Genomic DNA, 12,445 nt, shown 5'->3' with positions numbered 1-12,445 from the left:
CTTTCTAGCCCACCCCTCCCCTTTCCAATTTTTGCCTCAAGGACGCAGGCAAAGAACTTTGAATGTAATGCAGGCAATAGGGGGAGTGGGAGAAATCTTAGCAGAGTTTCTAAAGAGCAAAGGAGTGGATGCAGTCACGTAGGACGGCTGATTATTGAACAGGACAATGATTGAGGGAAAGGGAGAGGAAGAGAAAAAGGAGGGAGGGAGGGGAAGGGAGGGGGAGGGAGGAGGGAAGAATGGAGGGAAAGGGAAAGGGAAGGGAACTGGAGAGGAGGGAAGGAGGGGAGAGAGGAGAGGAGAGTTTTAGAAGAGGAGAGGGGAGGGGAAGGGAGGGCAGGGCGAGGGAAGGGAAGGGGAGGGGAAGGGGAATAGAGGAGAGGAGAGGAGAGTTTTAGAAGAGGAGAGGGGAGGGGAAGGGAGGGCAGGGGAGGGAAGGGGAATAGAGGAGAGGAGAGGGAAGGGAAGGGAAGGGGAGGAGAGGGGAGGGGAGGGGAGGAGGCAATACAAAGCCCTGTGCATCTGTCACTTCCTAAGAGGTGAAGGAAAACCACTTCAATACACCAGGGCTGAATCTAATCAGGCAGAGTAAACACCCAAAGGTCCTTCATCCGCAGGGGAGATTTCAAGGTCGTACCTCAAGGACATCCGGCCTCTACATCTGCTTCTGACCCCTGTCGCGGAGCTTAATTGTATCAAGTTAGACTGGACTAGAGCTTATTTCAGAATTGATCTTTGCCTCCACACACAGAGCTGAACCTTTTACCTCGATCCAACTTAGAACTAAGGAGAAATTTCCTGACAGTAAGGACAATTAACCAGTGGAACTACTTGCCTCCAGAAGTTGTGAATGTCCCAACACTGGAAGTCTTTAAGAAGATGTTGGATAACCATTTGTCTAAAGTGGTGGTAGGGTTTCCTGCCTAAATAGGGGGTTGGACTAGAAGACTTCCAACTCCGTTATTCTATTCTATTCTATTCTCTACTCTACTCTACTCTACTCTACTCTACTCTACTCTATTCCATTCCATTCTATCCTTGAAATAAACAGATCTCTCCAGAAGGGACCAGACTGTCCTCACTCCCTTTTGGAGACACTAAGTGGGTTTGAAAAGTTCACGAGGGTCAAGAGGGAGGGTCCCAAGAGAAAGGGCCCATCTGTGCAAGGATGCCGGAAGCTTTCCTGTCCTCCCAGACCTTTCAATTCACCAGCTCAAGGTCGACTCAGCCTTCCAGCCTTCCAAGATCGGTAAAATGAGGACCCAAATTCTTGGGGGCAAAAGGTGGACCCTGACCCTATATAGGTATAACTGAGGAAGGAAGGAAGGGGAAGGAAGAAGGGGTCTTAAGGGAAAAGAAGGAAGGAAGGAAGGAAGGAAGGAAGGAAGGAAGGAAGGAAGGAAGGAAGGAAGGGGAAGGGGAAGGGGAAGGGGAAGGAAGAAGGGGTCTTAAGGGAAAGGAAGGAAGGAAGGAAGGGGAAGGGGAAGGGGAGGAAGAAGGGGTCTTAAGGGGAAGGAAGGAAGGAAGGGGAAGGGGAGGAAGAAGGGGTCTTAAGGGAAAGGAAGGAAGGAAGGAAGGGGAAGGGGGGGAAGAAGGGGTCTTAAGGGAAAGGAAGGAAGGAAGGAAGGAAGGGGAAGGGGAAGGGGAAGGGGAAGGGGAGGAAGAAGGGGTCTTAAGGGGAAGGAAGGAAGGAAGGAAGGAAGGAAGGAAGGAAGGAAGGAAGGAAGGAAGGAAGGAAGGAAGGAAGGAAGGAAGGAAATTAGAATGTAGTAAATGATTCTAAAGGGAAAAATGGAAAATAATTATTAAATGTGCTATTCTGACCGTGTACAAAGTATATACTCCCCCCCCCCCCTCACTGCTATAACTGCAGCCGGAAGGAACGTATCTGATCTGTGAGCACAGATTCCAGGTAAGCTAGAGCCTCAATTAGCTTTTAGGAAATTAATTTGCCCACCAGCCCAGGGAAGGACATTACCATATCCGTGTGACGCATATCTACATCCAAACACACACAACATGGCTTTCACCCCAGGTATATTGTTTAGCCCCCATCCCTGAACTTTTTTTGGAGGGGGGTTGGAAACCAAAGGAAGAATTCCATCCCTATTGTGTTAGTTAAATATTTTCCCAGCCTGCATCATACAGGAGGCTTTTTCGGTAAAAGACACTTAACACACATCGTCAGGAAATGACTCCGGGCTTTGTACTGTAGGTGAAGTCAATCTTGCGCCGAGGAAAATCTCCCGCCTTGAATTTCACCTGTTTGATCTTGTTGCGAGACGTGGTGATGCGTTCAGTGATGCTCTGGTAGGTGCCGATGGCGGTCATCAGTTCGGTGTAGTGCTGGACGATCAACTCGTCCAAATTGCGGTCGCATTTTTCGTACGCCTCCTCCAGGCGGCCCTTCTCGTGTTCTCTGTCGTGGACATCATCACTGGTGGACAACGTCCTGAAAAAGATGAGAGAAAAAGAGCAGAGATTTTAACTGCTAGCTGTAGTTCAGCAGTTCAAATCTCACCACTGGCTCCAGGTTAACTCAGCCTTCCATCCTTCCGAGGTGGGTCAGATGAGGACCCAGATTGTTGGCGGCAAAGGGGTGATTCTGTAAACGACGTAGAGAGGGCTGTAAAAGCACTAGGAAGAGCTATACAGTGATACCTCTACTTACGAACTTAATTCGTTCCGTGACCAGGTTCTTAAATACAAAAATGTTTGTAAGAAGAAGCAATTTTTCCCATCGGAATCAATGTAAAAGCAAATAATGCATGTGATTGGGGAAACCACAGGGAGGGTGGAGACCGTTTCCTCCTAGGAGATTCCTGGAAAGGCCCTATGGAGGCTTTTCCCCGCCTTTTCTGGCCCTGTTTCCTCCCAGGAGATTCCTAGAGAGGCCTCACGGAGGCTTCTGCCTGCCTTTTCTAGCGCTCTTTCCTTCCAGGAGATTCCTAGAGAGGCCCCACGGAGGCTTCTTCCTGCCTTTTACGGCCCTGTTTCCTCCCAGGAGATTCCTAGAGAGGCCCCACAGAGGCTTCTCCCCACCTTTTCCGGCGCTGTTTCCTCCCAGAAGATTCCTAGAGAGGCCCCACGGAGACTCATCCCTGCCTTTTCCAGTTACAGTTTTGGAGGCTCGGGTTTGTAAGTAGAAAATGGTTCTTGAGAAGAGACAAAAAAATCTTGGAACACCCGGTTCTTACCTAGAAAAGTTCGTAAGTAGAGACGTTCGTAGGTAGAGGTACCACTGTACTTACCTCCCTAGCCAAAGGTCGTAAGCATGAAAAGTGGTCGTAAATTGCTTTTTTCAGGGACGTCGTTAACTTTGATCGGTCCCCAAATGAAGAGTTATAAAGTCGAGGACTAAGCTGTACATGCCAAGCATCCGAATTCTGATCGCACGCGCATGGGGATATTGCAACAGTCGTAAGAAACGGTCGCCAGTCACTTTTTTAGTGCGGTTGTAACTTTGAACACTCACTAAAGGAATGGCTGTAAGTCGAGGATGTTTCCTTCCTGTGTGTTTTCTTTCTTTCTAGCTCGGGCACTTTCTTGTCACACAATGAGGAAGGATTACACCACTTAGGAGTAATCAGGGCGAGTAGCAAAATGTCCCCTGCCTATCACCTCCCCTGACTCGCCGTAATAATCCACGTTTCGGAAGGAAAAGTGTTTTGGTCGATTTGCGGGGAGTTCTGCTCTAACAGGTTTGAGAAGATCCATCAAGGGACCTGAAGGGAAAATCACAAGGGTTAAGGCAACTCACAAGCCCTGTACAATTTGCCTTTCATTTCTAGACTGGTTAAAACAACTGAAGTTCTGTCTAGCTAAGGCTCGGGTTCCGTGGCAAATTGCAGTCAAATTACAAGGTGTGTGTTTGTTTTGGGTTTTGTTTGCAGGTGTGGGTGTTTATAGCGGCAGGAGCAGCACCTGCGCTGCAGGATGAATGGAAAAGGGCCCACAGCAGAGTTACAACAGACTGAGAAAACAGGGAGGGTATGCGCTAGATAAATCCATTTATAGAAACATAGAAGAAACATAGAAGACTGACGGCAGAAAAAGACCTCCTGGTCCATCTAGTCTGCCCTTATACTATTTCCTGTATTTTATCTTTCAATGGATATATGTTTATCCCAGGCATGTTTAAATTCAGTTACTGTGGATTTACCAACCACGTCTGCTGGAAGTTTGTTCCAAGGATCTGCTACTCTTTCAGTGAAATAATATTTTCTCATGTTGCCTTTGATCTTTCCCCCAACTAACTTCAGATTGTGTCCCCTTGTTCTTGTGTTCACTTTCCTATTAAAAACACTTCCCTCCTGGACCTTATTTAACCCTTAGACATATTTAAATGTTTCGATCATGAACCCCCTTTCCCTTCTGTCCTCCAGACTCTACAGATTGAGTTCATTAAGTCTTTCCTGATACGTTTTATGCTTAAGACCTTCCACCATTCTCGTAGCCCGTCTTTGGACCCGTTCAATTTTGTCGATATCTTTTTGTAGGTGAGGTCTCCAGAACTGAACACAGTATTCCAAATTGTTCTGTTCTATTCTGTTCCCTTCCCTTCCATCTTCTCTCTATTCTATTTGGTTCTATTTCGTTCTGTTCTCTTCCATTTCAATCCATTCTAGCCTCCCTCTATTCTGGTCTCTGGGTCTGTTCCATTCCCATCCCATCCATTCTATCTTCTCTCTAGTTTGTTCTGTTGTTCTGTTCCGTTCTGTTCCCTTCCTTTCCATTCCATCTTCTCTCTTTCTATTCCGTTTCATTTTGTTCTATTACATTCTCTCATTCTACCGTTCCATTTGGATCAGTTCAGTTCAGTTCTATTCCATTTAATTTTATTGGCCCAGTCTAGGAAAAGGTTCCTGAAATCCATCTAAAGTAGGCAGTTCTGAATATAATAAATCTTCACATTAAGGCAACAAATGTTTAATATTCTTATTTCTGCTGACACCGCAGAAATATCCTCGAAGGGCATCTCAACGTGCACTCCATTAAAATGTTCATGAAGAAAATCAACAAAACATTTGCAAAGGAAGGGGGGAGATAGACACACACACACATGTATATGAATGAAAACCTTTTGCTCTGAAACTATTGAAATGGATACAGCAAACAAAAGACAAGATAATCCATTAATATTTAATTGCCGGTGTGTACACACAGTAATAAGCTGGAAATCACTTTTTTTATGCTCGGTAAAACTTCTCTGCAGTTAATATCTGTTACTTGTCCAAAACTTTATCAAGGGCAAAGCATTTTTTCAAGAAGAGGTTTTTGTCTGTCTGTATTAAAACTTTCTCAAAGAAACAATGTCGCCAAAAAAGCTTCTAGAGTTAACCTGATCCTACGCAACCTCTGCTCAGGCAATCTCACACTACTCACAAGAGCCTACAAAACTTTTGCCAGACCCATCGTAGACTACTGCTCATCTGTCTGGAACCCATACCACATCTCAGACATCAACACCCTTGAAAATGTCCAAAGATATTTCACCAGAAGAGCCCTTCACTCCTCCACTCGAAACAGAATATCCTACGAAAATAGACTAACAATCCTGGGCCTAGAAAGCTTAGAACTGCGGCGCCTAAAACACGATTTAAGTATTGCCCACAAGATCATATGCTGCAACGTCCTACCAGTCAATGACTACTTCAGCTTCAACCGCAACAACACAAGAGCATGCAACAGATTCAAACTTAATATTAACCGCTACAAACTTGACTGTAAAAAATATGACTTTAACAATCGAGTTATCGAAGTGTGGAACTCATTACCGGACTCAATTGTGTCAATCCCTAACCCCCAACACTTCTCCCTTAGACTCTCCACGATTGACCTCTCCAGGTTCCTAAGAGGCCAGTAAGGGGCGTACATAAGGGCACTGGTGTGCCTTTCGTCCCCTGTCCAATTGTCTTTCCTTTCTCTCACTTATCATATATATTCTCTTCCTTTCATATATCCTCTCCTCTAAGTTCACTTTTACCCTTATATATATTACTATATGTCTATTTTTCTTCCTATGTATTTGTGTATTGGACAAATGAATAAATAAATGAATAAATAAATAAATAAAAGAGCAAAAGCAAATTGACCCCGCAAAGAAGAGAAAAATGGTAGCATGGACTTCTCACTATTCCAATATTTCCCAGCCCAAATATCCCATAGTGATACACACTAGACGACGTTTCGGTGAAACCACATTCACCATCATCAGGCTGAAGTTTTAAGCTTCGTGCTGCTGTAAATATTTCCATATTTACAGCAGCACGAAGCTTAAAACTTCAGCCTGATGATGGTTAATGTGATTTCACCGAAACGTCGCATAGACTCTCAAAACATTACACGGGGCAAAACCCGAACTCAGAACAATCTACATACATATACCCATGAAAATCTACAAAAACAAATTTTGCTGACTGAGGACTTCTAGGAGTTGAAGTCCATAGGTCTTAAGGTTGCCAAATTTAGAGATCCTTGCTGACGTTTTGAATTAAAAAATTACTATCTGTCATCCAAAGAAAGCTTTGATGAGCTTTTCAAACTGATGGGAATATATCGTAATTAAAGTCCATGCCCAACCACAATACATTATTGAGATTTTGATGCTCAATCCACGCAAGCAAACAGCTTAAGACACCTATAGTAGAGAATATTTGCTCTGGGTTGAATTGTGAGGTCCTTGGTTCTCTGAGCTTGTCTGTCAACCCAAGTTGTAACAACCAAGTTAAGAACTTGAGGTTTAATTGAGGGAGTCCTTGATGCTTTCTGAGCTTGGTTGTTTATTTGAAGACATTTCATTACCCAACTAGGTAACATCACCAGTGCTACAAAGGGAGTGGTGTTTGCTCTAAATTTATATTCTAGTAGCTTTTCTGGTCAGCGTGGGTAGTAGGGTGGCCTTAAAGGTTCTTTTGAGGTTTAATAACATCAATATTTAAATAAAAACTGTGATTTTGCAAATTATGGGCAGGAATTTTTTTTCTAGCACACCACTGCCTATATTGGATGAATTCTTCTCACTATGGAGTCCATGATGCTCTCTAGGCAGTGCTGACTAAGTTAACTAATTGGGCCATGAAAAATCTGGAAGGAACCAACCCAGCTCAGAAGGTATCAAAGTTCAAACCCAAGCTACAGCTATTCTGTTCTCTCCCTCGTATGTTTAGTGTTGCCAATGTTATGATGCTGATGCATCCTATACCCACTTCAATAAGATGCCCTGCTTAAAAAGCATCGTATTATTTGCAATGTAACGTAATTGAATGCACAGCAGTTGTGCACAACTACCATTTGGTGAGTAGGAACATTGCTATAAAGATCACTCTCTATGCAATCTTAACCTATGGCTTAGTACAGTCTTCTTAAATATCAGTGCTGTTAGCAGGCAGTTATGTTTCAATACTTATTTTTATAAAACAGAACTCTGTCCCTGGCTGGTTTCCCAATGGCCACCGAGGAGTAGTGATGTTGCTGTAGCCTTCTTCTGAAAAGAAAATAGCCCCAAACACAATCGACTGGGTTTAAATTTTAATGTGTAGGCTGCTGTGTTGCATGGATCATGAAGACCTCTGGTGTATGTGTGTGTGTGTGTGTGTGTATGTATATATGTATTCATTCATTCATTCATTCATTCATTCATTCAATTTTTATGTGGCCCAACTCCATAGGGACTTTAGGTGTAGAGGGAAACAGGACACAACTAGTCGTTCTTCACCTCTGACCAAAGTTTTAGTACAGTCGTAGTTAAACTCACAGTAGGAAAGCAGACGTACAGTGGTACCTCTACTTAAGAACTTAATTCGTTCCGTGACCAGGTTCTTAAGTAGAAAAGTTTGTACGTAGAAGCAATTTTTCCCATAGGAATCAACGTAAAAGCAAATAATGCCTGCAAAACCATTAGGAAAGAAATAAAAGCTCAGAATTTGGGTGAGAGGAAGAGGAGGAGGACAGTCGCTGCCGAAGAAGGTGAGGTGAGGGGAATCAAAAAAATCCAAAACTTTAAGGCTTAAAAAAAAAAGAGGGAATCTGAGGCAGTGAGAAGGAGCATGCGCCTCCCATCTACCCGGCGCAAGGCTTCCCCCCATACACTGCACCAGAGAGAGAAACCCAGGGGGAATGGCAGGAAACTGTCCGAGCCTTTGTGTCGCTCTCAAATTTCCTGGGAAATTTTTCTGGGCTCGGGTTCTAAAGTAGAAAATGGTTCTTGAGAAGAGGCAAAAAAATCTTGAACACCCGGTTCTTATCTGTTTTGCCGGACTCTCTGGTAGGAGCCTCCCAAAAATTCAAGGGTACAAATTTCAGACACACACACGTCTGAAAATTCAAAACAAATTCAAAATAAACTAAGCACTCTTTTTGTATTGCAAAGAGCACTCTTCACAAAACAACTGGGTAGTCTGTACAATTTCCCCTAATCAGTCCTTAAGTACTTAAGTAGCAGCTGTGCAGAAACGTCACACCCCTTCTTCTTCCACGAAGTGAAACACCCACACACTTTGCTCTGCGTTAGTTTCAAAGACGTGAAAAATCAACAAACAAAGTCAAGGCACGATTCCTGAAGAACTGTGATCAGATAATCTTCCACAACGGCCAAACTAGCACGCTGCTATTTATAGCAGCAGCCCTAATTACTGCAGCCCCACCCAAACACAGGTGGCCTCTCTTATCTCCTGCAACATGCCCTCAATTGGTATTTTCTACGCATAACTCTGCGCCTGCGTGGGTCCAAGACTTCCTCATCCGAAGTGACCGAAGATAAGGAAGATTGACAGCCTGGGCTGTGTGCCAACCCCCCCTCTTCCAAGTCACTCCCACCTTCTTCTTCCTCCGAGGAAACTGAACTCCCTGATTCTGTTATCAATAAAACAGGCCTGTTGAAGTTTCCCCTGCATCCACCTCCACATTCCCTGGGGCAGGAGCTGGGCAAGAGCCAACCACAACATTATCTAGAAAAGTTCTTAAGTAGAGGCATTCTTAGGTAGAGGCACCACTGTATTTGCATAAAACCCAAGCACAGTATCCCCAGAGTTACTTCCAACGCAAGAATAGGAGCCCTGCTTTCCAGCCTAGGCATACTTCAGAGTTAGCATCAAAGGGCTGGGGAGGGAACCTGGAGGTCTTCTAGTCCAACTCTCAATTCAAGTTCATCTATCTATTTATGGGATTTATTTGCCACCCAACTCCCATTGGACTCTAGGCGGCTTACAGTAATGACCATAAATACCAACAATATAAAATAAGTAAGAACAATAAATATAATAAAACAGTATAAAATATATTATAACCCCCCAAAAAACATACATACACTCACAATTCTAGAAGAAGTGTACAGAGAATTATTTGTTGGCTTCCTTAAAAGGAAGGGATCCGTTTACGTTGCCTTCTGAATATCAAAGTTTTTCACTTTGATTAATGAGTTGAAGCAAAACACAAAAGCCTCTGGTCGGTTGACTGCGTAATTCATGATAATGGAGAGAAATAAAGCTGAATTTGGAATTGGCTGGGAAAAATCCACAGATTCTCTAGTTTGTTGCCTGGCGCAGCAGAGGAAAGTGTTTCAGGATTTGTCTCTCATATTAGGCAATCAGTCAGAAAACAATTTGATCATTCTCCACTCCTGACAAGCTACTACTCTTAAAATGCAAACAGAGTGGGAATTGATATCTTGAGGCTATAATCATGAATATTTATTTTCTGAATGCTGCTTTTCCAGAGTGCACAGTAAACTCCATTAAACAGGCCGGTTATTTCATAGCTTGCCGCAAATGGAGTTCCCACCTAATGTTAACCATGGCTCACTTAAGCATGGTTTACTGAGTAACTTTACAAACGGAAGGGTTTAACATATTGCATTAAACCATAAGCCACTGCTCACAACTCAGAACTACAGGAAGTCCTCAGCTTACAACCACAATTGAGCCCCAAATTTATGTCACTAAGTGAGAAATGGGTTAAGTTTTATCCCATTTTACAACTTTTCTTGACACATTTGTTGAGTGAACCATTTAAGACCAGTTAAGTCACACACTTGTTAAGTGACTTTGTCTTTGCTTGTCAGAAGGTCACAAAAGGGGATCACATGACCCTGGGACTGTCATAAATGTGAGTCAGTTTCCAAGCATCTGAAATTTGATCATACCTTAAGTTGATTTTTTCAGAGCTGTTGTAGTTGTGAATGGTTGAAAGTCAAGGACTATGTATTAGTGAGTTTTGTGAACTCTGATTATTTCTAGGGATTCTTCATCAGGTTTTTTTTTTAAGATATTCTAAAATCCACCCTAAACCTTAAGGATAAAATGATATACAGTGGTACCTCTACTTAAGAACGCCTCTACTTAAGAACTTTTCTAGATAAGAACCGGGTGTTCAAGATTTTTTTTGCCTTTGAGAGCGGCACGAAGGCCAGGCCAGTTTCCTGCCATTCCTCCTTTAATCCCAGCCATCTTGGGCTTTTCTGGGCTGCTAGAGGAGTCTTTCGGTTGCGCTTAAGGACGCTTTGGCAGTCAAGAGCGAACGAAGCATTTTCCTATCTCTGGGCGCTTGAAGAGGGAATAAACCTCTGCCAGTGCCCAGAGAAAAGAAACGCTCCCTTCACTCTGGGAAACCGAGGAGTGACCAGAGTGAAGGAAAGGTGCCGGCTACAAAGCGAGTGAACGAAAGGAGAGGGGAGCCCTTAAGCATGGGAAGAAAGAGGTAGCAGGCAGCAGTAGGCACTGTATGGGAGGCAGCCTCGTGCCGGGTATATGGGAAGCACGTGCTCCTCTTCGCTGCCTCAGAGTCCCTCTTTTTTTTTTAAGCCTTAAAGTTTGGGATTTTTTTTATTCCCCTCATCTCACCTTCTTCCTTCGGCAGTGACTGTCCTCCTCCTCTTCTTCCTCCTCCTCCTCCCACCCAAATTCCAAACTTTTATTTCTTTAATAATGGGTTTGCACGCATTATTTGTTTTTACAATGATTCCTATGGGAAAAATTGCTTCTACTTAAGAACGTTTCTACTTAAGAACCTGGTCACGGAATGAATAAAGTTCTTAAGTAGAGGTACCACTGTATCAGGTTTCTTTAGATGACATCCTGACAGTATCTGAAAAATCTGATTATTTTTCAGGCTTTGGGGATAATTCTCTGTAAAATTTCATTTGATTTTGTTGAGTTCTTTTTTTTTTTCCTAAATGCACGTTTCTTTTATAACTTTTATTTCATTAATCTAATGTAAAGCTCCCAAAAACAAGTCGTTGGGAGCTGGGAGTTTTTAAAATCTATGTAAATAAAATTGAAAATACAATATTCTTTATTGGCCAAGTTTGATTGGACACACAAAGGATTTGTCTCTGCTGCAGGATTTCTCAGTGCACAAACGATAAAGTGATAAATCACAAGATACAAATAAGAAGTTGATAATAACGAGCAATGAAAATAATCGTGATGCTTAATACATAATCCAATAAAGCCACCTACCCTGCTTTCCAGTTCCACTGCTAATCATTCATTTAGAAAAATTCTGGGCCCTCCTCTCAGATGGAACAATTTGTGCCTCGGCCACTTTCAATTTCATAGACCCGGTCTTATGTATGCTCCTTGCATGGGTTTATTTAAATAATCGGCAGGAAATATGGCACCCTAATGAAAAGTTAAGCCACAATTTAAATGCGCAGTCAGAACAAATACAATTGCAGGGGGCCACGTACTGTCTTTTTCTGCCTTTTGTATGCCAGATACAAGCATTTATCCCTGAAAGCTGAACTGAACCAAATAAGTACCGCAGCTATCAATATTTCAGGAGCGTTTTAGTGTTATTTGGGAAAGGGAAATGGAGAAGTGGAGAGATGGCACAATGGTAAGGTAGCTTTCTCAGTCATTTGCAGAACGGAGACAGTTTGGCAAAAGATAATAACGGTGCAATTGCCGGGCTCATCACTGTGTCAGTCAGAAGTTCCTCGGATATTATGGAATCTTCTTGCACAATCCTCCTCCTCCACCATCATCATTAGCTTTCTGTTTTATCTTTATTTTGTAAAACTAAAAGTGGTGTATATATAATACTCCATGCTCTTGTTTACTTCAGGACAATAACTTTTTGAGTTGGAGAGGGCTCAAAGTCACCAGGTCAGCTTCTACACCTAAAGGAGATGGACACTCATCAAGGAGAGAAGCAACCTGGAATTAAGGAGAAATTTCCTAACATTGAAGACACTTAACCACTGGAACAGCTTGCCACCAGAAGTAATGAGTACTTTGTTACTTGCAGTTTTTAAGAAGAGATTGGACAGTCACTGCCTGGAATGGTATAGGACCATGATGGGGAACCTATGGCACACTCTGCTGGCACATGAGCCGTTGCCCGGCTGTGCTCCATTGCGCATGCCTACCCGTGCCTCCCACCGGCCAGCTGAATTTCAGGTGTCTGCAGTGCTGTGGTTTAATCAAAATGCAGTTAAAACATTATA

General features: G+C 43.1%; 1 protein-coding gene across 1 annotated transcript in view; it reads right to left on the bottom strand.

Annotated features, from left to right (window-relative positions):
* The window catches only part of EXOC4 (exocyst complex component 4), a 289,610-nt gene that overhangs the window by 254,013 nt on the left and 23,152 nt on the right, over positions 1 to 12,445 (bottom strand). The window contains 1 exon segment of the mRNA XM_070754459.1: positions 2,263 to 2,452. Coding sequence (XP_070610560.1) covers positions 2,263 to 2,452 — 190 coding nt within the window.

Source organism: Erythrolamprus reginae, chromosome 6 (assembly GCF_031021105.1).
Source record: "Erythrolamprus reginae isolate rEryReg1 chromosome 6, rEryReg1.hap1, whole genome shotgun sequence".
Taxonomy (NCBI): Eukaryota; Metazoa; Chordata; class Lepidosauria; order Squamata; family Dipsadidae; genus Erythrolamprus; species Erythrolamprus reginae.
This window is presented reverse-complemented; position numbering and strand designations above follow the sequence as displayed.